At 37.5% G+C, this 26,857-nt stretch overlaps 2 protein-coding genes across 11 annotated transcripts in view; one reads left to right on the top strand and one right to left on the bottom strand.

Moving 5' to 3' along the window:
• The first annotated feature begins 318 nt into the window (after positions 1 to 318).
• LOC306805395 (synaptotagmin-15-like) lies at positions 319 to 10,179 on the top strand. Its single transcript, XM_079313119.1, has 9 exons — positions 319 to 414; positions 3,026 to 3,224; positions 3,369 to 3,508; positions 4,029 to 4,324; positions 5,319 to 5,489; positions 5,999 to 6,119; positions 7,201 to 7,380; positions 8,463 to 9,612; positions 9,679 to 10,179. Exons 1-8 carry the CDS (start codon positions 408 to 410, stop codon positions 8,597 to 8,599), a joined length of 1,251 nt encoding a protein of 416 aa, XP_079169245.1. The 5' UTR covers positions 319 to 407; the 3' UTR covers positions 8,600 to 9,612; positions 9,679 to 10,179.
• A 702-nt stretch (positions 10,180 to 10,881) lies between these two features.
• Positions 10,882 to 26,857, bottom strand: part of SHLD2 (shieldin complex subunit 2) — a 28,565-nt gene continuing 12,589 nt past the window's right edge. Inside the window, exons 2-11 of one of the 10 annotated variants that reach the window (XM_079312347.1) lie at positions 25,049 to 25,108; positions 21,871 to 22,010; positions 18,427 to 20,853; positions 17,783 to 17,890; positions 16,864 to 17,058; positions 15,871 to 16,005; positions 14,716 to 14,922; positions 13,640 to 13,874; positions 11,924 to 12,039; positions 10,882 to 11,340 (exon numbers count right to left, since the gene is read on the bottom strand). In XM_079312347.1, the coding sequence (XP_079168473.1) occupies positions 11,168 to 11,340; positions 11,924 to 12,039; positions 13,640 to 13,874; positions 14,716 to 14,922; positions 15,871 to 16,005; positions 16,864 to 17,058; positions 17,783 to 17,890; positions 18,427 to 19,924 (2,667 nt within the window). In that variant the 5' untranslated portion in view covers positions 19,925 to 20,853; positions 21,871 to 22,010; positions 25,049 to 25,108 and the 3' untranslated portion in view covers positions 10,882 to 11,167. Of the gene's footprint in view, positions 11,341 to 11,923; positions 12,040 to 12,113; positions 13,409 to 13,639; positions 13,875 to 14,715; positions 14,923 to 15,870; positions 16,006 to 16,863; positions 17,059 to 17,782; positions 17,891 to 18,426; positions 20,854 to 21,870; positions 22,011 to 22,823; positions 23,559 to 25,048; positions 25,109 to 26,857 lie in introns of those variants that run through there. The other 9 variants (XM_079312345.1, XM_079312349.1, XR_013775095.1 and 6 more) reach the window with 9 other exon arrangements.

Raw genomic sequence — 26,857 nt, 5'->3', positions numbered from 1 at the left:
ATATAAAAGAAATGCACGCTGTCTTCTTGCCCACACGAACAGTCAGAATTTAGCTACTAATAACAAAGAATTTTTGTGAGGGTAACTGTAGTTTTTGGAGTTGTCTCACACAGTCAGCGCGGCACAGGTGCCTTTTTAGGAGTGAAAGAAGATGAGCGCAGCACAATGCCCAGCACAATACCAGCCCTCCTTCCACAGAAGATCGGCAATATGTGGCCGGGCTGGGGGAGCCTGGCACGGCGCGGAATCTTTCCCGAGCGGGTCCCTTTGCTTTTTCCCGACAGGGGCCGGAGGAGCCTCTGTTGGAGCTGCCCGGGACCCGCGGGGCGGCGGGGGCGGGCCGGGGAGGGGCAGCTCGGACACGGGCGGCGGCGAGCGCTCGCCCCGGGCAGCGCAGCGGCGGAGCCATGCCCGGTGAGTGCCGGGGCGCAGGGAGGGAGGCAGGGAGGGAAGGAAGGAGGAAGGGAGGCAGGGAAGGGGTGCCCGCTCCCCACGCAGCCCGGCCCGGCACCTGCCGCCGGGGAAGGCTCGCTAAAGCATCAGCTCCAGCCCGGCCTCCCTCCGGAGCCGGCGGGGAAAAGGCAGCCTGGAACTGCAGCTCTGGCACCGCCCGGAGCCAGGAGAGCTCGGCTCTGGTACAGGCACAGCAAATGCCGAGTCTCGCCTCCACTCCCTCTCGATTATTTAGTTTATACTGTCCATGTGCTCAGGCTGTGCCTTTATATGGGGATAAAAACTCTTGGAGGAGAATGGGCGGCTCGTAACTCCGAAAGTTACTCACTGCAAAGTTTAAGTAAAGCTCATTAAAAGCATATAATCAGACAGTAAGCAAAAAGGAATGCAATCCCAGAGGAGACACCTCCTCTATGCTAGGATACACCGGGCACCTATTAGCAGGAGACAGTCACCCTGCTCGGGTGGGGGAAGATGAAGTGAGGGGTCCTACAGGTCTCTCCCATCTCCTGCTGCCACGATCCCGTATCACAGCAGAACACAATACATCAATTTCTCATGATGGCAGGTTGTTATTTTAAAAGATACATATTTTCTCCCTGCACACAATGGATGCAACTTATCTCAGTGGTCGATTTTGTGACTAGTGCCACATTGTGCCCTAAGCCACTGGTTCGGTTGCTGATCTAATCAGATAAGATGGTCAAAAAGCTGGACAAATTCTCTTTACTCTCATTAAATTACAGGTAACTACTGAAATGAATAAAACTTTACCTTATCTACAGCTCTGTAAAGCTTAAACATACCCAGAATCTGAGTCATGACTATCATAAATACTTAACACCATTCTGTAGTGAACAAATTCAGTACATACAAACTCAATAACTAAGACTGGAAACTCATTCTCTTTCTCCAAATTTAATACACCTCATCTTATTGTCTTTAATGGTAAATAGTGACAAACTGGCTATAGGAGAAACAAAGGACTGCTGCTGAGAGCATCAAAGACTTGTGAATGAAAAGGACAAGTTAAACAAACACATGTAGAGTTTGCTTGAAATGTTAATCTTTCAGATACTTATGTCAGACAGTAAAACTACCAGCCATATAGACATTTGTGTTGTTACAGTGCACCTACATGAAGGAAACCATTCATTTCTATTATATTCATGGGAATTAAACTGAAGCATTTTTTTCTGCATCTGGCATTCTGAGATGCAAAAAAATGTGAGTCTGACTGAAGATATATTTGAGCACACCCTGCAAAACCCAAAGAAACAAACACACAAAATTCCCATGCTTATATGCATTTCCTCATACTGTGCATTCCTATCGAGGAAAACCAATTTACCCACATGGCACAGCCAGACTTGTCTCTGTATTAATATTAACCCACACCAAGTAGGTGCTTGTTTCCTGTTCCTTGGAATAAGGACTGGACCGAGTCTGGCTGAAGGCTGGATCTGAGTATTCACCTGCCAGCTGCAAGGGCAGCAAAGGGCTGTTGCTGTGGTTCAGCGTGAGCAGCGCGGCAGTGATTGTGACTCAGGGAAGCACACAGACAATTCCTGCAGAGGGCTAAGGCAACACACCTGGAGGGGAGCTGCAAATTTGGCTCTGGTGACTCTACCGAATGCAGGAAAATGAGTCAGGATCAGATTAAGGCCTTTGAGGCGCTATGGCCAGGTTAATTTTATAGCACAAGGTAATTACTTAAGTGTTCTGTAGCTGAAGGACATTTCATGTCCCTTATTGCAACAGAGCAACACTGAAAAAGATCAGCAATATATGTATTTGTAACTTGCCTCATGTACTCTTTACAGCTCTCATGAATAAACCAAATTATATGAAATTAGTTTTCAATTATTCAAAACTATCACTAGTGTTAACTGATTATATTGTGCTTGCATTATCTTTATTTTACTTGTACCATTGGATAGAGATGGCTAACTGCAAGGTAACCTACCAAGCACAGACAGATAAAAAGGAATAAAGCATAATCACAGTTATCTCTACCTAAAAGCAGGGAAGAGGAAAAAATTCAATACCAGTTGTGAAAAAATTCCAGGTCACTTCACTACTTCAGTTTCAGGGAAGATCTGAGAACTGTCATCCACCCTGCAGTGTGGATGATAATTCTAAAGTTTAGGTACAGAGCAAAATAATCTTTGCAGCCTGTAGCTCCAGCATTCTCAGCAAACACATGAAAGCAATTAACTGAGCCCATTATCAATTATCTACCCTTGGTCTGAGGAGTAATTGTCACAACAGAATTTCTCATATTAATATTAAATACATTTATTAAGTTTTATTTGGGTTTTGATTTGTTCACAGTAATTATACAAGATTTTGTTGTGCATTAAGTACTCACGATTCAGGAAACAGTGTTTAATGGATATTTACCTTTGGGTCCACAGATCAGGAAACACATGCATCCTTAGAAAGAAAACAACCCATAGCTTTACTTTGTTCCTTGTGCCAGGGTCTAGATTCAGTTCAACATAGATGAATAGTTGGAAGATCAAACCAAACCAAAATAATGGTACCTTTATGTGCTTTTATGTTTGAACAGAACAAGCAGTTGCTGTGGCTGGAGGTATAATAGGAGGGATCCTTTTATTTGTTCTCCTTGGAATAACTACATATCTGCTCTGGAAAAAAATTTGCCGCCCCTTTTCTTATGAAAAGCTCATCAATCCTGTCAAAACAACAAACAAAAAAGCCATTTTTCAGGATCAGGCAAATTCTGAAACTCAACTAAAAAGCACAAGGTACGTATTTTCATTTTGTTTTTAAAGCATACACTATGTAACTTATTTCAACTTGTCAAATCTCAACAGTAAACTTACTACTCTTCCCAAGTTTGGTTTTCACATTTAAACCAGAAAGTCAATGGGTGCTGTTGTCTTGAGCAGATCCAGAAGTGTTCCATTCATCATTCCACCAACACTGCATGGGCGAGACTGGATTCACCTGACAAATGAACAGGTTCAGGAAGACAGAGACCCCTACATGACCCCTCAGTCTGGACCTCGGTCCTCATTTCATTCTTTGGGTATGGCATTGCAAAAAATGGGACTATTTTTAAGGGTAGGGTGACTTTATTATTATGAAGCATATATCTTGGGGGCACACCAGAGATAGCATTGCACAGCACAAGCCTTAAAGATCTATGCATTTATAAGTGTTATAATATATGAATTGGACAATGTAGTAATTTTGATCCCACTGATGTGGTACCTCACACATTTGGCAGACAAAGCAATCTCTCATATTTTGTAAAGGTCAGGAAGTGTCTGTTGTCTCCAGAAACAGCAGTCACTAGTTGCAGACTGCAACAACAAATAGCTAGAACTAGCAGGGTATAATCACAGGAATAAGAGAAAGAAAAGCGGAGCAGCCTACAATTAGTCCTCCAAATTTGAGGGAAAAGGAAATAAAATATGAAATTATTACAAAATTGGATTGTTAATAAAGAGGGTAATCTGATTTACCCAAATACAGCAGAGGCTATAAAAATGCCATGGTTCTTCTTGAGGCTAATCTGAGGGTGCTTGTTTTGTTTTTTCTTGAAGCTGGAGCTTATGTTGTAGGGACCATTAACCCAGATCTGTACAAGTTTCCTGAAGACAAAAGCGAAACGGATTTTCCTGATGGCAACATTGGCCGCCTCTGGTTCTCCATAGAATATGAGCAAGAGACAGAAAGGCTCCTGGTCTCCCTGATCAAAGTCAGAAAACTGCAGCCTCCTGCTGATTCCTGTAGTCCATTTGTGAAAATCTACCTGCTGCCTGATGAAAGAAGCTACCTGCAGTCCAAAACAAAACGTAAAACTCTTAACCCGCAGTTTGATGAAAACTTTGTTTTCCAGGTACTTTTTCTTTTGATGAGGCAGATTTTGTTTGGAAATATTAACTTGACAAACTACAGTACATGTTTGTATGTTTGCAATGTTTCTACCAAGATAGAAGTTGTTCCCACCAGAGACAGGGTTTTTACTGGGGTTTCTGGAGATCTGAGGCTACAGAAGCGGGTGGCTCCAGACTGATCTTTCTTCTAGTCTGTACCAAAGTTAATGAGTCCAGAACTTGCCCTGGGAATAATGAAAACTCCAATTTGAACTACAGCTGAGCAGTTCAGCCCAGCAATTCTAGAAGGCCAGAAGGAGCCAATAGTGTTATAATGCTTTCACAGCTTTTAATTTCTTTGCTGTGGAAGTAGGCCAGGCAGTAGAATTTGGGAGGTACAGCTTGGTACCTTACGCATTTCGCAGAAAAAGCAATCTCTCCTCTCATATTTTGTAAAGGCCAGGAATTGTCTGTTGTCCCCAGAAACAGCAGAGTCACCAGTTGCAACAAATAGCTGGAACAACAACAAATAGCCAGAACTAACAAGGTACAATCACAGGAGTAAGAGAAAGAAAAGTGGTGCAGCCTACAATTACTCCCCCAAATGAGAAGGAAAGGAAAATAAAATATGAAATTCTTACAAAAAATGCTAAGCGGCTTTCAGCACACATCACAAGACAAAACCAAAAAAAGCTTGTGTTTTGGACAACTGAAAAAATATTTATAGAGTCTAAGCACTTGTGTCTGAAAGTGAATGCATCACACAGCACTAGATCCACAGGAGCTAAAAAACCACTACCTAACTTCATAGCTTTCAAATGAACCTATATTTTAGCTTGGCCTTGACTTCTGCATAGCTAAAACTGTAGGCAAATTTTAAAAACACACTTCAAATAATTAAAGGAAATCTCCATCTACACTTAACACACTTTGAAAAATATTTCTTTTGAAGTCAAGCTAGAGTAGAAAAGTGTCAGATGTTTTATAATTATTAATATTCTTCCTTTTCCTGTACAGGTTTCCAGTAAAATGTTGCTCCAAAGGACACTAAAGTTCTTGGTTTATCATGTTGATAAACAAAAAAAGCATCATCTCCTAGGCCAAGTTATCTTCCCACTAAAAAATGAAGCATTGACTGAGGACAACAAACTAGTCATATGGAGAGATCTGGAAAAAGAAAACTTGGAGGTATGTGATACTAGGCTGCTTGGCACTGTGGAACTTCAGTCATCTTACAAGTATTGGAAGGATATAGCTGTAGTAGAACTATATTCTACCAAGTACCTCAAGTACAAAAGTACTTCATAAACATTTGGAATTGAAATTCCCATCTTACCAACCTGCAGATCTGTAGCTGTTGTAAAGGGATTACCCAGATGCTTAGAAAAAGTCACATGAATTAGGAGGTTGTTTCATAAAAACTTGTTATTCTCTTCTCTTTTCAATTAGTAAGAGCAGAATATAGCAGAACAAGCAAGGAAATAGATATCCCCTGGAAAAGAGTCATTCCAAGGGTTAGGAAGGCTGATTAATTGGTTCCACCAAATGTTACAGCAGCATAAATAAAGCCATTACAATTCACTGACATGCCTCAGTGTGACAGAAACCATTAGCATGGAAAAGGATTTTTCTCCCTGTTTGAGCACACGATGAGAGTTCTTCAGACATGTTTGACAGGTGGTGTTCTGCTTCCAAAGCCTCCTTCAGAGCACGGTGATATCCAGTTCTCCCTCAGCTACAATGACTACCTGGGCCGTCTCACTGTGGTGGTTCTGAGGGCAAGGGGATTAAAGCTCCACGAGGAGAGTCCTGCTGTTGGTAAGTTGGATTTCCTCCCTGCTATCAGCCCCACAATTCCTGTTTTAATTTGCTCCTTCCTCATCTGTCCACCCAGGCTTGTGCTGTGGGACTCTGAACAAGAACAAATAAACATCCTGGTGATTTGAGTGGAAATAAGCCATATTTTAACCTAAGGCAATTAGATTTTGATAGCTTAGTTTTGCTATGTTTCAGGTTTGTTTCATAATAAATGGTTTGTCCTGTGGCAATTGGTGGTAACTTTTTTCTCCTGTTTTAGTACAGTGAGCAACATCCTTTTACTGCTCTCCAGTCCAGAGAAGGCAGCATTTCAGTATCCAACCAATTGACATTAACAGTTGCCTCAAGTCAAATTCCCAGAGGTAACAGCTGCAGGACAACTGCTTATGCTGAACAGCTGTCCTGGGAGGAACTAAGCTGGGAGAAAAAAATCCCAGTTTAGGACAGCCTGGCTATTGTTCAGAGGATCATGGCATGGAGTCACAATTTTCTCCCTTATGCAGAGGGCTTTTTCTGGTACATCATACTCATGTGTCCCTGGTCTCAGAATTACCTCAAAATGCTTAAAAATCCAACATGTTTAAAAAAAATCCAAAATGCTTAAAATCCAACACTCAAAGCAAAAACAGATGAAGAACCAAACTTGTATTTCAGTCTGTAGTGATTTCTTGCAGGGCTTTGAAGCTAAACAATATAAATGCAAAATACACCTACCATTTAAAAAGAAAAGAGATTTAGTCCTTTATCTACACATATCAACTATGAAGTTTGTTTGACTGAACAAATTAAGCTTTCAGAAAAGTCTCCATCAGATGAAGGGAAGGCACAGAAACATAAGATCAAGGATGCAGGGTAAGAACATGGCTGCTTATTTTAACAGCACTTAAAATGGAAAGTGCATTGAAAACTGCACCCTCACCACTTTGTGTACTCCCTTATGTCATGCTGTCATGTGTGTTCCATGCATTTTTCACTCTGATATTATACTTTATATTGACTCCCAAAAGGTAGAAATTCCTTAAGCCATCTCCCAACTGCTTCTTGAAGATGTCTTTTAGTCTTGAATTTCTTTTTCTCCAAGGTGTCTATGTCAAAGTCTCACTAATGAACCATAATAAATTCATCAAAAGTAAAAAGACAGCAGCTCTTCTGGGAACTCCCAATCCTGTGTACAATGAAACCTTCAGTTTCAAGGCAGATCAGACAGAGTTGGATACAGCAAGCCTGAGTCTATCTGTGCTCCAAAGTAACAAAGGAGAAAGTAAGTTATAAAAATTATTACAGTCATACAAATTATTACCAGTCAAGGTGTCAAATCTCTTAAATATATGAGATGTTTAAACCTGAAAGCAAGTAATTCCTTTTTGGCAATAATCATAAAACATATAAGAGTTTTGGGGTACTTTCAGAGGCTCTTTAGAAGCAGAACAACTTATTTGCAGTTAAGCATATATCTCTTTCAGAGGCTGGATTTCATGGAAGACATGAATAAAATCACTGTAGACTAGTCAATGCCAGTACAAGGTGCTGTGCATTAGTTTCATTCCAGTATCCTATTAAAACAAGATTATGTGAACACTAGTGTGTGTGATACACAACTTCCAAAATTTTGTGGCCATTCAGTCTAAGCAAATTTTAAAGAGGAATGGGGATTTTAATTATCTCAGCAGTGAGAAAGAAGAGAGATTAGCAAACATCCCCATTCCCTGGCAGAAAACCTGATGCTTGAGGCCATCTCTTACTAATTGTTAGAGAATCCATTAAGGAGTTCTTCTTACAGAAACAAATCAGAATTCAGTATTTCCACTGCTCACAAGAAAAATATCTTCCCTGCAGTGCAAATGTGATCTCAATAATTATCTCCATTCAAAGCTGAAAAGTGTATGACTAAACAATCTGCTCCTTGGCAGTGGCAACACACATATTACAGTTCCCAGCTGTCTCAGTAACTGCATTTATTTTTTGAGAAGCCAGAGAATCACATGAATCTTGAGGTGGCTGCTGCCCAAAATTAGGGCACATTTCCAAGTAAACCTGAGGTAAAGGGGCAGGGCAGATACAGATATTTGTGACTTAAAGATGTTTTAATTTAACTGCAGGCAAAATGATAGGCCTGCATTGACTAAACACCCACCTACTGCCATACCTTTTAATGCTGGACCTCAGCAGGTAGAAGATACAGAATCTGAAGACCAGAATTATTTCCTCGAGGAATATTTTGGTTTGAAAATACCTTTCAGAGCAGGCATTACTTGGAGAAATACAGGTTGATATTCTAATTTAAGCCAGGATTTCAGAGAAGCACCACAGGTGTTCATCACCAGTTGCTTGCTTTTTCCCCAGAAACGCTTCTGCTGGGACGAGTGGTAGTTGGGCCTTTCATGTACACACGTGGCAAAGAACTGGAGCACTGGAATGAGATGATCAGCAAGCCCAAGGAGCTGGTGAAACGATGGCATGCTCTCTGCCACAGCACGTGAGCAGCACTGAGAAAAAAACAACCTTAACATGCACAAGCTCTTCTTATCTTTCTCATCTAAAGGGTACAGAAATCTTTGCTAAGATTTTGTACCCGAAGTAAAAAAGAATAAATTATTTCCTTGACCCAACACAGATAAAGACGTGGTACATGGTAGCCTGGGAGTCTCTCTTTCCTCTCTTCAAAATAAATGTTAAATTTAATCAACATGCAGCTGAGCAAACAAAACAGCCAAACATGACCTCTCAAAATTTATTATTTTGACTAGTAAATTCCACTTCTGGGTCATGAGTTCTGGACACAAATGATCTCACATCATGTAGATAGAGTCCAAAATGACCCAAGAATTGCAAGTGATGATGCCAGGCCTATCTGCCCACTGCTCCACATCACCACAGCAGCTTCACCAAAGGGGAGAGAAGCCCCATGGACACACACCAAAACAGACAAATACCAAAAGATACTGACCAAAATATGTAGAACTTATTTTAAATAGCAGCATTATATTTAAAACCTATTTTGAACAGGAAAGGTGAAGGCACTGCTTATTGGTCACACACCTAGAAGCAGCTGTTCACATCCCTGAGCACAGTGTATTTTCTGCACTTACTCAGTTCAATGTTTTCAGCTGACCCCCAAGTACAGCACATTGTGTTGACACTAAGGGACAAGCAGAGAAGTCAGAGAGTCACAAGTGACTGGAGGCTATTCCAGTACTGGAGTACTGGAATACTCTGAGACAGTAAGATGATGATCTGCCCTGTCTGTTTATATTTCTCTTCAAACACATCTTTGCTTGAGACAGAGCACTGATTACAAAAGCCTTGGGTTTGACCTAGTATGACCACTCTTACACTGAAAATCCAATCAGCTTAAGCCCCCTGGGCATGTGTTTCAGTAGTAGAGTCTTCTTCATTAAGTAAATTACTGCTCTCTAAAGTAATTCGGAGCAATTATTCCTAATCAAAATAAAAAGGATATTTTTCTCTTCTTGATTGTTCACTGGGGATCTGAGCTCTGTACCCTTCTCACTGTACAGTCATAAACCAGACACACAGATTACTGCAGCAAAACATTTAGCAAAATCATGTTCCATAACCTCTACAACTGCAATCAAACCAACTTCCTTTCAAACAGGATATGATATTAATTAATTCAAAATCTTAAGAAAATTAGGCTTCTGTGGGGAAATGAAACCACTTTCCATTTTAATAATACTGTTATTACCTAAAGGAAATACTATGAATGAGAAGATACCGCAAAGGAATTGTAAGATAACAGACCTCCCTGATCCACCATCTGTTGCATGGTACCCTCAGTGTGTCTTGCTAATTACACCAAAGGATACTAAAACGAGCTAAATTCATTACATTAAACTGAATTTGACAGAGTGCTCAACCCTTATTACATCTTTGCTAAAGGAGTAATACTGGCAACTCAACCCCAAAGAGCTGTATTCAAATTTCAGCCCCACAAAACTACTGCAAACCAATCTGATAAGCAAAGTTATCGCCTTTGTTCTGGGAAGAAAAACTACACAGTTATCATACAGTTTACATATTACTAGAATAAAATTATTTTTAAAAAATAGATTTTGTCTTTTATTATTTCAATCATCCCAATGAAGATCTCAAAAGTAAGCTGTTAGTAGTGTTCCAGACAGTTGGCTTATGAGCTTGTGCAGGACATGCATGCCATGTCCAGTGTCTGTTAACAAATACCTCTAAGGTGGGAAGTCACCTGTCTTGACATACAGTATGGTCCTCTTTTCTTCTTATACATTAAAGTAACAATACTTCCAGCTTGTGTGTTCAGTAATTTCAGCTCAATTGTGAAGAAACCTACTCTAATGCACTTACCAATGTACTTGTACTCATGGTCATCCAAATGGAGCAAATGAGAAAGGCCCTTTTTGACTCTTCCTGAACAAGAGCTATTTCAAAGTGAGAAACACTATCAAATAAGGAGTTCTAACACAGTGTTTTTCACCTACTGCCTTTTACATAACATGCATCTGATTTTGTGCTTGAGACTTACCTTGAGCTGAAGAAGGTGGAATGATTGCAAGACAGTTCTTTTTTATAAGAGAAAAGAGCAGCAGCAATTGCTGAGAGTTAATAGCAAAAATTCTGCTATTATGCTGTTCAGCATATGGGATAAGACAAAAATTGTCTAACTAAAATATTACTGAATTCTGTCTGCTCTCCTCTAATAAGCCAGGTCTAAGGAAAATTCAGTCTCTCAGTAGTAGTGAACTTTACTGCAGAGAAAAAGGAAAACAGATACAAAAGGAATTGTTGGACTTTATTAACATAATTATTAACATAAAAATACATACATAAAAATATAATCTATGAAAATTCATCAGTATTATTCCAGCAGTATATACTATTAGTAGATATTCCATACCAGTCCTTTTGATGGTTTTGCTTTTTTCTTAAGTTAAAACTTCGTAAGTTAAAAACTCTTTATTATAATTTTTTAAGAGGTTTGCTTCCTTCAGCAGTCATTTCTTTTCTGCTTCCTATCTGTGTGTCCTTATGTCTTTGTTACTCAGTTAGCACAGAGGTCAAAGATCAGGATGAAAATCTAGCAGATGGAAATCCTTTTGCAAAGGATAGCTGTTCTCATCTAGCACAAAGTGGCTTCTGATTTCCAGCAAATAGGATGCTTCTCTGTCTGCCAGCAGCGAATGACACAGATCTGCTACTATTGTGCTGTAGGTTATATCTGAAGAGGGCACTGCAAAACACAAAACAATTCAATTTACATTTGATTTTCAGAATAGCGCCTAACATTCAAGTTCTACCTCCATGAACCTCCACTGAATTACAGGAAGTGAAGTTCAACATTTGAAAAGAAAATCAGCTTTATGTTTAATTGCTTTTTAAAAACAGTGAGCTGAGTCCACTTCTCATTAAACTGCTAATACCTCTGAATCACATAAAACACTTCTGAAGTCAAACAGGACGTATCAAGTGAAGCTTGTCTGAAACAGAGCTCAATGTTTCACATCATGAAAACATGCCAGCTACTTCTAAAAGCTCCTAAGAGATTCTACTTTGCACATAAAGAATCCATTTAGTTATTGAATATTTAGGTATATAACTACAACTATTAAGTTATATAATAGGTATTCATACCATCTCACCTCTTGTTGTTGCAACCTCTCCTTTGAAATTCTGAGTTTGGCCACCAGCCACTGAAATATTCTTTGATGTTGGTTGTTTGGGTTTTTTTTTTTTAACTGTCAATGATTAAAAATTTTGCTTCCATTCAAAACTTTGCTGCCTGTTTCTATCACAAGTAATTCATTAATCAGTACCTACTAATCTCTTCAACCAGTCTGCAGGAATATTGAGGAAGATTTTTTCCATCAACTCAGACACCACATGAACATAAATTTCATTTCCTTCATCTTCTACTGTCATCAAAGCAGGTCTAGAACAGAAAACAAGGTTTCATGGAAGTTAGCTGCTATGCTTTGTCTTTTATTGAAGCAAAATTTTAGAAAGCATACAGTTTAATCTTACTCTGCAACATAATATCAAGAAATAGAAAAATGAGAAAATCTCTATGTACTCATCTGTCAAATCTGTAGCACTGGAATCAGTTTGAGGAACATATAAGGGAATGACCTTAAAAACTGAGACAGGAGACTCAGATTAGAATTAGAAGAAATTTTTTCACTGTTAGGATGGTCCAGATTGCCCATGGAGGTGGTGAAATGCAAAGTAGGGAGATAAGCTTAGTACAATTCCAAGTGATACACTTATCTGTATCAACATCACTCAATATTATCTGTCTTAATACGTCACTTTATAATGCCAAGGTATACCTCTTGTACTGTAACAAATACCAAATGTCTTCTTAAACCACTAAACAAATAAAAATCCCTCCTTGGAAATATTCCCAAGGTGATGTATTCTTACTAAACTGATCAGAAGAAAATTTCAGTGCAAAATTGTCAGGCTTTTCTCTGAAAAAAAATGGACATGTAAATTCTACATCTGGTTATGTTCCCATGCTGAGAATACAAATATTGGAAACTCTTATCATTTTTCTACCACCTCTTGAGCAGGAGCAAATGGAGGTCTTTCATGCCCACTGAGATTTTACAATCTTATGAAAGACTGGTGGAACCTTTTCAGTTAAGAAAAAACCTCTTTGCACTTAATCCTCCCTCAAAGGAAAACAAATAGCACATAAAGATGCAAGACTATTTTGCTTAGAGGAAAAATACTAAGTCACTATCTGGTTAGATAAATATGATACTTAAGTCATAGTTCATTAAGTAATAGTATTTAAGTTAATGATTCATTAAGCTCATTCTGAAAGAGTTTAGAAAGAATTTGAGAAAAAATTTAGATAGAAAATTTACATATTCTAGAATTCTAATACATCCATGGCTGTCTCAACAAACATTCTCTAGCTACATATCTTTCTAGTCATTATGATAATTACATTTCAAAAGCCCAAGATAAATGTGAGAATTGAACAATTAGTTAATAAAGATGTACCTATATCAACTGCATCCACTTAGTTTATTTTCTCTTAGAGTCAATGTATGTGTCTCACAGTGCCATCTGGTGATAACTCACTATCTCTGCTCTCCAGAGTGTTTATTGAAAACAGTTGTCAGTATTATTTCTGCACAGCTGAAACTGATTAATCAATTTAAAAACATGGTTCTGCATTCACATGATTTAAGATTTAGGTTGGAACAAGATTCTTGAGCAGTTTTCCTTTGGTCCTCATGTTTCTACTCCATCTTAGCTTTATCTGACACAGTACTGGGTAAACATCATTCCTGCATGATATAGTATTCACAGAAATTAAAAAGTTAGATTTAAACTAAGAATATCATGTATAAATAATGACAATATAATATATCGATTCAAGGACAACAACTTGAAAATTCATTAGAGAGATGGGGATTGCTAAACACATCTTAAATAAAGAATTTTAATACAAGGGAAATTAAAATGGAGAAAGTTTACCTCCCTAATAATACACATTACTTTAGCTCTATTTTGTTTACCTGTAAAATGTTTTTACTTTGCAGTAAGGCAAACATCTAATGCATTGCTTGTAGATCATGTTCTCATCTGCCTGTAGTTCCAAACCACATTTGGCACAACCTGCATATGTAATCATAGGCAGAGAGGCCAAAACACATTCCAGTGAAGTGTCAGCAGAGAGGATAAGTTGCTTGTACTGACCAGTGGAAATGGTAAACTTCAATTCCAAGATATGGGCTTTCACCTGAATCACTCCTATGAAAACATTCAAATCTGAATTAATTTTTATTTAGAACTGAAAGCAAAATCAATGGCTACAGCTGATACAAAATGAAAATTGTTATCAAAAACTCTCAGTTTTTTCCCCTTTTTTAACACATGCTCAAATTTTCAGAGATATTTTATTCAGTGAAAAATCCTGGTGGTTAAATACTATTTCAAAATATATATAAGTATTGCATTTTCAGGTACTATATCAGTAGATGCCACTATAGAAGATGCCTGAATAAGACATCAAAACTGTGCAAAGAGTTTCCAAGTGATTTTCTTCCCATTGTTTCAAAGACACTGAAAAGCATAGCATGGTATTTATATATAAACCAGAATTAAATACTGCAAGAACAATTTTAATCACTTCCTAGAATTTAACACAAACCATAACAATCTTCTAGGTTTATCTGGGAGAGCATGACTGTGTAAAATGTCTTATTTGTCCTTTTGTAAGAAGATTTCAATAGCAGTTGCTATTTTACTCTTGCTTTAGAGAGCTCTAGTTTTTGAGAAACACTGATAAACTTTCAGTAATTAGTCACATCATTATTGGACTAGTTGGTGTAGACAACAAAAGTCAGCATTTCCCCGTGTTCCAAAGCTGTCTTTGCATGGCACCACACACCACACCTATCTCTCCCTTGAGCTCATGGGATGAAGGCTGTATTCAGTTTGGCCAAGTACAGAGCAGCAGTCTCCAAAATAAATTCAGAACCAGACCTGGGCTACCTTAAAAAAACTACCATCTTACTTCACCAACAGAGCATCTATTCTGCCCACTTATGCACAGCACAACAGACATTACAGAGTTACAGATAACATTTACCTGAGCATTTCTCTTCCAGGTGTGCTGAGAGCCTCGTCAACTCCATGAGGGATGTTTGACTGCTCTGAAACTTTTCTTTAAATTCAACTGCCCTTTTGTCATCATCAAACAAGCACTCATAGGATGACCATGGAGTTGTGTGCAGTTCTAAGTCACCTGAGACAGAACTATGTCTTACCAAAAGGTATTTGAAGTCCCATATGTGGTCTACAGAACAAAAAAACAAACAGAAGAGTTTACTTTCCATACCATGGTTAATTTATAGCAAGCCAAGATCACTTACAAGATTGAGAAACAAATCAGAAAACATCTCATATGGTCAGATCATTTTAAGTGTGATGACATGTAAGGTTTTTCCTTTCCCTATAAACTTTGCATGAGTTGTCCCATAACAGGAATTTCATTTCACCTCTACCAAATTCAGCTGTCAAGACAATTCAGCCTTTCAAAAAAGAATCCAGTTCTGAAATTTGTTGTCAGCTCTAAGGCTGGCAATGTCTCAGAGAAAAACACTTCATGTAATTAATTAATTTCCATTTTTTAATATGTTCCTGGTTTTTAATCTTCTATCTCCACAACTATCAATTTAACAGAAACCCAGTTTAACTTAACTTATCTTAAAAGAACAAGACTAGGAATAAATCAAAATTTGGTAGTAGTCACTGCTGAAACACAATCTATATAATTCTTGCAAGAGATCCTTTTACTTAGTTACAGCTGAACTTGATCTCAGGACCATCAGGATATATAGCTGGACACAAGTAAGGTGAAAAGCAGAAAATGAAAAAAGGAGTAGAAAAAACCCAGCAATTCATGCTAAACCAGACAATGATAAGGAAGGCCCAGCAAAATGCTAACACAGTTAACACTCATGGATTTTTATAGTTACATAACCAGGCACTATGCAAATAAGTGCATCTTGCATATAGATTCAAGTTTTTAAATATTTATGCCTTCTCAAAGCATTCAAATCCTGCTGCTGATGGCACTGCTTCTAAACAGAGGGGACATGTTAGAATTAGCATAAAATAAGTTACCCCTCTAAGGGGAGTATTTAAAGGTTGAATGGATAAATGTTACCAGCTGAACACTTAAAAAGTACTAACAGCATCACAAAAATCCTTTTAAACCTACCAATAGGTACAAGGACCTTACCTTTTTTCCTCTGAAGCTGGGGGTACCAGGCAGCCCCTGCACCCCATAGAACCATCCTATAGTGTTGATCTCTGTTCTGTTCTACTGTTAGAATAATTTTTCTTTGGCTGCCACCTCTGTAGCTGTACACAGATTCTGAAAGGAATTGAAATTACATTACTTCTACAGTAAAAAGTACATAAGCACACAAACCCCACGTGCTTCAGTATTAGGGTAAAATCATTGTCTTATCACATTTTATGCTACAATTAAAAGCAAAGAACAATACACCTACAATTTCTTCTGGACAGGAAATAATCTGATTTCTTCTGCAACAGGAATCTAGCTTGAGGGAGTGCATAAAATATATTAATTTACTTTTATCCATCTAAGTACTCAGTAATTGGACAACTCCCTTTGAAGAAGGAGGTATCTGAGCATCTTTCAGCTTCCATTCATCCTGACTTGTATTGAGTAGAAAGAAATTGTATTCAATCTCTGAGCAACTCTTGTAAGCTGAAGTTCCCATAACTTCTGTAGAACACAGTGGAAGAAACATTTCTCTAAAAGTTTTCACATAAAAGAAAATTCTGGTCATGTAAAAGGAACACAAAAACTTTGTAACAGTACACACAAATTGCAACAATTAACATCTCTACACTACTCTTATCCAGGACACTGCATGTTTGTTTTAGTTCCACACTAAAACTACAGCATTTTTCATAAATAATTTTTGAACAAGAACACCTGGATGAAATATCTAATATCTAGTTCCAAGATTTACTAGAGCAACTTGTGAAGATTTCTAACTTCAAAATTCTGCATTTAAAACTAATAAACATAATATTGATGATGTGGGTAGAAATTTGTATCTTACTAATTAAAGACAATAGTGTAATGTGATCAAATTTTTGTGCAAAGCTTTAAATCAAGCAGGAAGAAACACTCTGCCTTGCAAAATTACTATTTAAGCTCCACCTATTGCAGAAGTTGAAGTCCAGTGCATGAACTTACCTGTTAACACAGAAATATTGATAATTTTCAGAATTGAATGCACCAAAGTATTTGGCTGGAGCTGATCTAGCTGCACATACTGAACATCATCCAGTCTCTGAACTTGTCTTTGTGGAATGTCTCTGAAGTGTGGAAATTCTGATGATATGTATGCCAATAACCCATTGAGAACACCACCATCCACTAGAGGATAAACTTACATGGAAAAAAGGCAAAGTCACACATTGTTTTCTACATTTAAAAGTATAAAACTTATGACTCAGAACAATTTTACACTGACAAAACCAAAACAGTTTAAGAATAATTCTAAGGTAAGAAATTCCTGAGATATATAACACTTGATCTGAAATTAAACTGTACTTCAGGGTAGTATCAAGAGGGGGCAGATGAAGTTAAGTGCAATACTTTAAAATACACTCCAAAAATCTTGTATCATAGTTGGTAAGAAGAAAGCTGTCCTTGATCACTGACCTCAGAATCTGCCTAAAGAGCTGGCATCACAACAGTGAACATCACAATGACAGTAAGAACAATGGTGATACTTCCACAGTATCTTCCCCTCAGTCTCCAATGCTCCATGGCTTGCAATTGATCACCTTCCCTGAATGGATCTACTTACTCCCTTTTGAAAAAAATTAAATCCTTATGAAATCTCAGATACCACATGGCCAGGTCCTGGGATAACTGCTCTTTCCTAAACTAAACTTATTTTTTTTTAGAATTCAGAATGGTAGCCACCAGCTTTACCATGATCTCCACATGCCTATCTGATGTCATGTCCACATCTTGTGCTCACACCTTTTGTACCCTGCATACATTCCCATTTCATCCCATGTGTGAGGCATTGCCAACAAAATGCAGTACTTGAAACAGCTCTTTTAACATGATTTTCATGGCAACTTATGCACTACAATCTTACATTCTTGTGGATTGAGAGCTGAGCAGTTTCCCAAATTCAGTAACTGACTGGTAAATGTAGACTGAAGCATGACCTCTCCACACCAAGGATTCTCATACATTATTATATCTGCAAGAAAAAAAACAACCTTATCCACTCATATTCCAACAATATTGAAGTGTATCATTATTTTTCTTGACTATATAAGTATCTTATATGCAGATGTGCAAGACACAGGGTTTGAAAGAGATCACTTGGAAACACAAGTGATTTTTTTTTTTTTTAATCTACCAACACCATTTACAATGAGTAAAATTTTCTTATTAGTTTGATGTAATTCTTGAATTCATTAGCCTCCTAGCAGACACTGCTTAGGTCTGGTCTGTAGTAGGATTTGTACTTTTCAGGAACAACTGTTTTAACACAATGACACCTTACAGAATACCCCTGACACCCCATGGTTGAGTCTGAGGGCAAACTTCCACAGAACAGTCAATGAGAACTCAAATTATGTAAATAAGCAACTTACAAATGCTTAGCCATAGTTCCAAATTACTTGTTACATTCTTCTACTTTAAGCATTTTAAAGTAGAATTTTAGGCATTTTAATAGAATTTCTAGGCATTTTAAAGATCCATATTTTTAAAAGACAAACAAAAGCTCACCTGTAAGCAGTACAATATCCCCAGGAAACACAGTGAGGGACCAAAATGCAGCCCCACGCCACAGCACCACCTTTCTCTCAATTTCTGACTGGTCAATAACAACAATTGTTGCTACAGGAATTTTACATGAAGATTTTGGTTTAGTCTTCATCTGTATTTCTTTGATATGACAAGGATGTACAGCTGTGACCAAAATATTGTACTTTTGATCTTTGCTGCAGCAATTCTTAAGTAGTGATAGTTTCTTTTGGAGTTTCTTGAACTCTGTCATCCTGTCTGGATCCACTTTCACCCCAGAACCAGGAGGAGAAGAATTCAGTTTAGCTCTCTTGGATTTCAGTTGTCTTTTAAATGCTGAGTGAAAAAGATGAAAGGAATCTTCATACTTGCGGGGTCTTTTAGAAGAGTTCTTGTGAGAACAGTTCCCTTGAGAGCACAGTATTCCAGAGCTCAATGGCTCAATATGGATTTCATTTACAAATTGCTCAGCAGCATTAAGTTCTTGAAACTTTTCTGCATTTCCCTGAGCACTTTCTTCCTGTTTTGTAGCATTAATCCAAACATTTTCCCCATCATCCTCAGAACTGAAAAGTTCAAGAGAACTTGCATCCTCTTCCTTATATTCATTTTCAGTCACATTAGTAGTACATGTTCCAACACCAGAATCACATTGTAAGTGATCATACCGTTGTTCTTCAGCTTTTTTGCCTGCTTCTGTTTCTGGTAGTTTTAAAACTCTTTCCTGCATCTCATTCTGTGCAAAAACAGCCACCTGACTTGAAGTCACCACACTACGAAATTCAGTGTCAGCCGACACTGCAAAGTCTGCGGAGTCATGTGGCTCTTTTGGTTTGGACTCCCGATTTTTTTGGAAAAACACATCCAAATACTGACTCGGATGTTCATGGTGCTCACTTGTGTGACCTGCCTGAAGTCCCACAGACTGCACATGGATGCTGACCCGCTCAGTACTGGCAACCAAAGCAGAAATGTCAGAGCTGTTGACTTCCAAAGGACTGGCTTTTCTCTCCGTGAGCTCTGGGCAGCAGGCACGTGATGGTTTCTCTTGTCCAGCTGATTCTGCACAGCTCTGGGGCAGGTGTTGATCTGCAGCCTGATTTACATCTGCAGGTGTGAATCTATCTTGGGATACTTGACAATCAGAGCAAGTTAAACTTGTGCTCTTTTTGCTGGTACAAGCTAGTGTCACAGGGGCAGGAGATGTCAAATCCTTTCCCTCTCTTTCCCTGAAGCTGCCCTGCTGAGCACTGTCCCCACTTGCAGGGACTCGTGGGAGTGTGGAGCTTTGTGCCTGGGGCACCCAGGGGGCATCAGCACCCTGGACCTCTGCAGGAACAAACCCATGGGTATCACACCAACAGTGCAGCTCTCTCCATTTCTCACCAGTAGGGGCTGAACTGCTTTGCTCTAACCCCTGCAGTGCACACGGAATACTGGGTGCTCCCACAAAAATATGAATTTGAGGTCTTTTTGACATTTTTGACTGCTGTGTAAGTTTGACTTAAAATTATGTGGTTTATGCAATGGGCACAATAATAAATACTAGCAAAAGCAAAAAGAGATTTTACTTTTTCTTTACAATTTTAAAAACACCTAAAATTCATGGGAGTATTTCCTAGTTTAACTGATTCAAATACTACTTGACTACTTAAAGACTATAGAAACAGACAAAATCTAAAAAACTGAATTTATTTTAGAAATATTTAACACTTATTTGTGTCAAACTTGCATAGAAAAATAAATTTACAGCAACACCTAGTTTCTGATTCATGGAAACACATTATAGTGAAGTTAGAATTAAGTTTAATTATTGACCTATTTGTCTTCATTTATTATTGCTAATTAAACAGTGAAATGTGACTTCATTTGATTTTAGCTCATCTGAAATAAATGTAAGAAATCTTCACAGCATGGTTAGGAGACAATTTGATCTCTCAGAAAATTACAGTTTCAACTAAATGATTAAAACACTACAGCTATTTGAAATTAAAGTATGCTAGAAATGTAATATTTTACATGCTGTTTTGGCATGAAACTACTGTTCCAGGCTATTACTGATAAATTACAATTATTTAAAAACCACTAAGGGGTCAGTAAAGCTTGAGCAGGTGATTTAGGATTTGATCTAATTAATTTATGTAGTATCAAATTACTCAAGAAATTACTAGCTTTCCTAGCTAATTAAAAATATGCCCACTTACACAGCATACAAAAAGACGACCTTTTATTTTTTAAAATTTCTGCTGTGTAACTATAATTTTAAAATATGCAGAAACAGCCATAACTATTGGTTAAAATGCTGATTACAGCTACTTGTTTTGGGAGGTCTGTTGCTAATAGAAGTTGCTTCAATAGGCAATTCTGCAGATGCAGAGAACACCAGAAAAAATTTGAGAGCTAATCCAGCTGTAAATAGAAGGAAAAGACCATTGAAACAAATGCAGCATTGAAAAACTAGGCAAATTTTTCATTTAGCACTAATTAAATTACCAACCATTCTCCTAACAAGCCCACCAGGGGTCGATAAATCTGCACATTCATGAGGCTTACTGTAACATGGAAAAACCATAAACATCCCAGAACAACTGATCTCTGGTGTATCATTGCTGCCACTGGAAAAGTAATGTACAATCACTAAAATTAGATAGGGCAAAATACAAGGAAAAACAAAACCCAGTGACTGGTATCACTCACTTTCATGCTCATAACAAAATCAGTACCACTTAAAACATTGGAGTGTCCAAACTTCTGCAGTTGCACATTTAAATTTAGTACCAGAAACTGCAAACTTTTAAAGGACAATCCCCAAAGCTGTGAAAGCATTGTTATATAAAAAATGGTAATATACAAATAACCAGAGGAACAGAATTTACAGTCAATGCTAAAGTAGTGGATCAGGTAAGAGAAAGACAAGGCAAAGCAATAGTGAGGTTGAGTCCCTGCAGAAATCATGTTAATAAGTTTTGGAGATAAAAGGCTACCTAATACATGATGCAAAAAGCTCAGTAACAGATCTGTGACAAATAGAAAATGTTACTATCAGTTCAAATGATAGCTTTGTAAATGTCCAATTATATAGTAATTTAGCAGCCCCTCCTTTGCTTTTTGACATGTTTAAAGGTTTATAAGTTACACAAAAATTCAGAAAGTTTTCCTTAACTTTTCACTTCTGTAATTTCTCTAAATTTAGGATTTGCTTTCCTGATTCACATTTTGCAGTGCCAGTACATTCAAGGTTGGATAGGGCCCTGAGCAAGCTGGTCTACTAAACATGTCCATGGCAGGGGGGTTTAGATTTTTAGGAACCTTTTCAACCCAAGCTGTTCTATGAATCTATCATCACACCAAAGGAATTTAATCTTGATGCTATTTAACGAACATTTGCAATTAAATTATAATTTTTATTTTCAAAACATAAATTACCTTAGTAATGGTAAGTCTGCTGACTTTCTGATTCCACTATTAAACGGCCTGCTTTGGCAATTTCCAAGTGACTTTTTAGATCAAAGATGTCAAACTCCTTCCTGTACTAGGAACCATCAGTAAACTAAAATCATTTAAGCCTGCAAATCAGAAAGAAAAAAAAGAATTAAAATTTACCTAAACTCTCTGTATGCAAAACTTCGCTTTGCTGCTTTAGAACAGAATTATTACTCACTTAATGAGTTTAGTTAGTGAAGTTCTGCACCTTGGTATAAATGAAAGTCTGAAAGAACAATTCGCTACAGATTTTAAAAGGTGAGAAAAAAATTATCAATCATTTTATTAAAATTCTGCTGCCACAAAAGCAATTCATTTTATACTGTAGTTAAATGATCTGTGGGCAGACAGTGGGTTAACTAACAATACCAAAGATAACAGGAGCTAAAACTCAGAGACACAACTGAAACCTGAATGCACATATCCATTATACCTGTTAATTATTACACCATTTCCTAATTTGTGGAAAGGTGCTCTATTCCTAACAGCCAATGAAAGCCAAGCTTTTTATCTCTGAAATGGTCAGAGTCTGATTGACGGGTCAATGATCTATTAAAAAACAGTAACTACATCAGCAAATTTTACATTTGCAAGACACTGCAACTGAAGTTTAATATACAGAAATATATTATGTTACATAGTGTATTTCCTCCAATCTAAACAATAAAACAGGAAGTCTCAAAAGGTTTTTAAAATGAACTGTCACTAACAAATTGTTAATATCTAGTGATTTGCTGCACATGGAACAAAATTAAAAATAGCTTTAAAAATCCTCTTCCATAGTTACTCTAGAAATGTTCTGATACATACATAACCTTAAAGAACCCCTAAAATACACTAGAAATACTCGCTAATTCTCTTCCATATTTTTCTACTCATTAATTGTATTCACTCACCATGATAATCATTAAGCATTACACCAAGGTAATTGAAGAGGGTGACACAGCTTCAATTTTCTATCATTCCTGAATATTCACGGTAGCCACATGCCTAATTCTCTGTTTTGAGAAGTTACATCCAAACAGTCTGATCAAGTCTTTACGTAAGCCCTGTACAATAAAAGTAAACCACACAAATTCAATCTCCAGCTAAGAGTTTATGTCTGTTACACACAACAAAGTTTCATGCTACAAATAAAATTACAGAAATAAAATACAGTAATGCATCAGAAGACAAAGGACTACATCAATATAATTCAAAAGTGTACTTCCCCTCTAGAAACACTAAAATTTTAGGAGATAAACAGTATATTCTTTTTAATTTACTACTTTGATTTGCTGCAGCTTGATGATAAACATCCTAAATAGTATGTGGTTAATGACTTGATCCTTAAAACATGCAAAAAACCATTATATTGTCCTTTACCTGCTGAAAAGCTGGCCCAGTAAGTAATAAATACATAAAGTAGGATATTCCTTAAATTCTAAATTTTAACTTGTATCATCAACTTTATCCTCTCTTATTTGCTTACTGGACTTTATACTCCTCCCACACATAGTATAAAAATTTAAAGGACTGATTAATCTACCTTACAATGGAGGAAACTGAATTATGCATAGCCATCTACAGAGTATTTCGTTTCAGTTAAATTCAAGCTGGAAGGTTGTTCACCCGGGCTTTTCTTTTTTCAACAATTCAACCTGTGTTGCCAACCAAAGGAAAACCAGAAAAACTACTTGATGCAAAATTCTGACTAAATCACAGGAAATTCTTCTGGCATTTTCACATGCTGCCCAAATCTCCCTCCAAAGTTCAACCTGATCTTTTTAAAAAGTCAGGTACTGCAGCTGTAGGTCAACTTTGCAAGAAGAAACAGCAAGCAGTATAGTAACAGTTTCATATACTTAGAAACTGAAACAACTCTGGAACCAAGTGATGAATGCATTCCACATTTGCTAGTAACTTGTGCAAGCAAAAGAAAGGTGATCCTTCTGCCAACAACTCCTGCTGACACTGCAAGTGAATCAATACACCAGCGACAGCACCCATCTACTAAATCAATAAGCTTGGTCCAAACACATATAAAGAGAAACACAATGGAAAACAAAAACTGAGAAGAAATCAAGCTAAGCAACTTGTAGCTGAAGCAGACTTACTCTATGTAGAGTGAGAAATGTATCATGTGGGCTTAGAAGATTATATTTCTAAATGAATGGTAGCTCATGGAGATTTAGGTGGATTGAATTAGCCAAGGCTGGTGGGACCTAACAAGAAGTCAAGGGAACACAGATGTGGGAGAACATACATGCACACATGCCTAACTGGGGAAATGAATAGGATAGGTCTTATTTCTGTCATCTCTTGTTTGTTGATTGTTACAACCACCAAATACCTTTTATCTGAACTCTAATACAAAGTTCCAGGCATAGACTGTAGTCCTGTCCACAAGTGACCCGTTTAACCAAATGCAATTTTACACCAGGATGGTTATTTGGCTCACATAACACCATGTCAGCAATGGAATACTGTGCACAGAGGCTGCTGTCAACCAGACAGCAAGAACAGCAGGAACCCTGCTAGTTGATATCAAAACTGATGAAAATCACAAGCCACCATTTGCCTACAGCAGTATCTGTAATCAGTATAAAGTTACTTCTAAATGAGGTACTTAGGTTATCATTGGCCATAAAATAACTTCTATTAGTACTTACTACTGAAGTTAAATGGCAGCAATATTAATCCATGCAGTATTTAGTTCCTCTCACTGGCTATTACCAGAGGACTACAATTGAACCATTTGAACTCAACATAGGTACAGCTGGTTTACAAGTACATAAAACCTGTATTCAGCAATACATAGCCATAAAACATGAGGCATCCATTTTTTTTTTCTTATTTGGAGCACTTTCAGTAACAAGATGATCTTTAGAATATGGAAAATTTATGGTTTTTGTATCACAATAGAAAACTTCCTAAATACCCTTGCAGCAGCAGGGAAATAATTTAAACTAGAAATCAGTGTTCTAAACAGTTCCATAGCCTGACACTGTAAAAAATGTTAAATCAAAATACTGAGTAAGAAGAAGCAAGTTGTTCTTCATAACTATTACTGAACTATTAATATACTAAAGGAAGGCAAGCAATCAAGTGGCATTGCTATTGCTATTTAATGTGTACCTACCTGCATGCAGGGCGTGTGTTTCCTAAAGCTGGGCTGTAGAAGGAAAATATTTCCCTGGATCTCAAATGAAGACATTTCTTCTATAAATACAAGCTTGGATCATATAAAGGCATCTACTGAGCAGTTGCATCAGCCATTTCATTTTACTATTATTAGTTTTTTGGAACCAAATGATGCAAAAACCTGAACACTGATAATACACTTTCAACTCAGCCACTGAGATTGCCTTCTTTGTGTTTGAAAATTGGAGTAAAGGTAATAGGCTTTTGTGATTAACTTGATAATTTTTTCCTCACTGCCGTCGTGTCTTTTGGGATGGCCCTTTAAGTAAATGCTATTTATTGATTTTTGTTTTGCAATACACAGAAACATATAATAAAGGAGATATGAGCATCCAGTGGCTGCTACAAACAAAAGAAGTTAGAAGTTCTAGAGAACACTGACCTTTTGAGTAGAAAAGAAAGATAAAGGTAAAAGGTCAAAGATACACAAACGTGCCATGCATGTTTTGTTGAAGAACACTCATTCCTCAAACCCTTGTTTATAAGAACTATTTAAACAACTAAACAGCTATACCTTCAGTGAAGAGACTTTTCCACATATTTTAGTATATTAAAATGCCTCAAAATATTAGAACAACATCATTGTGGCTTTTTTTTCAGAAAAACTATTCAGTTTGCAGAAAGTTTTCTGCAAGTATCATTACCAATGAAAGTCCATGTTGGGACTGAAACTTGATAAAGAGGTGGATAAAACAATACAGGACCTAAGATGAAAGCAAGGTAACTGGTCAAAGAAACATCATAATATCTGATTTCCATCAGATTAATTGCCAGTAGATTTATTAGGACCAGAAGATAAATATAAACATAAGAAATATTTAAAATACAAAGCCACCAATATTATTGTCTCATCTTTACAGAAGCCTTACTCAAAAAAGATGAAGCTTTAAATTGAAATCCTGGATGCTGACTGCATATTCATAGTCAAAAATGGGATTTTGTTACTGTTTTGGACAAACAGCCATAGATAAGACTATCCTTTTGCTTTTGTACTGGGGGGGGTCACAGGATATTGAAAAGGTGAAATTCTTACATCTACCATGTAAAGCAATCTACTTTATTTTATTACTATGTAAGTAATCTACTAGGTGTCAGGAAAACATCTTTCACTCTCCACCACAAGTGGTTATGTTAGCAATAGACCTTAACAGAAGCTGCACTTCCTCTTGCCTTTAAGACAAGTGGGATACTTCCCATTTGTCATCACTAAACACTCACTCCAAGAAGTCATATTGGAGCACACAAGTCATCACTAGATCAAGTCATTTTCAAAGGCTGTTCAAAACTACAAGCTACACAAGGAGCTCCAGGAGAAGCCAAGTGGCACACAAGCCCACAAGACACCTTTAGACTAACAGCTCCAACATGACTTCATTTTTACTTCATCACTGCTTATTCGGGATCCCTCCAGAAAAGCAAACATTTAACCTTCCTGCAAACATAAATGGCAAAAAGTACTTCTCACCAGCACTGAACCTATGGCACTATTCCCTCCCCACCCCAAACCACATTGTGCACATTTTATTGTTCCTCTAGTGTACAACTACATCCTTTCTGTGGTAGCATTAGTATATTTCTGTGAGGTTCAAAGGAACAGACAATCCAATCCCATCCACAGCTGATCTCAGTACTTTCAAATCTCAGGAAAACTGGCTTTACACGCTTCAATAGATCCAGAGACCCAAAAGTTCAAAGACATGCTTTGGCTGTAAGCATTGCAATTTAAACAAAACTCTTGTGAGATGCT

The sequence above is a fragment of the Erithacus rubecula genome, assembly GCF_903797595.1.
Source record: "Erithacus rubecula genome assembly, chromosome: 9".
Lineage (NCBI taxonomy): Eukaryota > Metazoa > Chordata > Aves > Passeriformes > Muscicapidae > Erithacus > Erithacus rubecula.
Note: the sequence above shows the minus strand (reverse complement) of the source record. Positions and strands in the feature narration are given on the sequence as shown.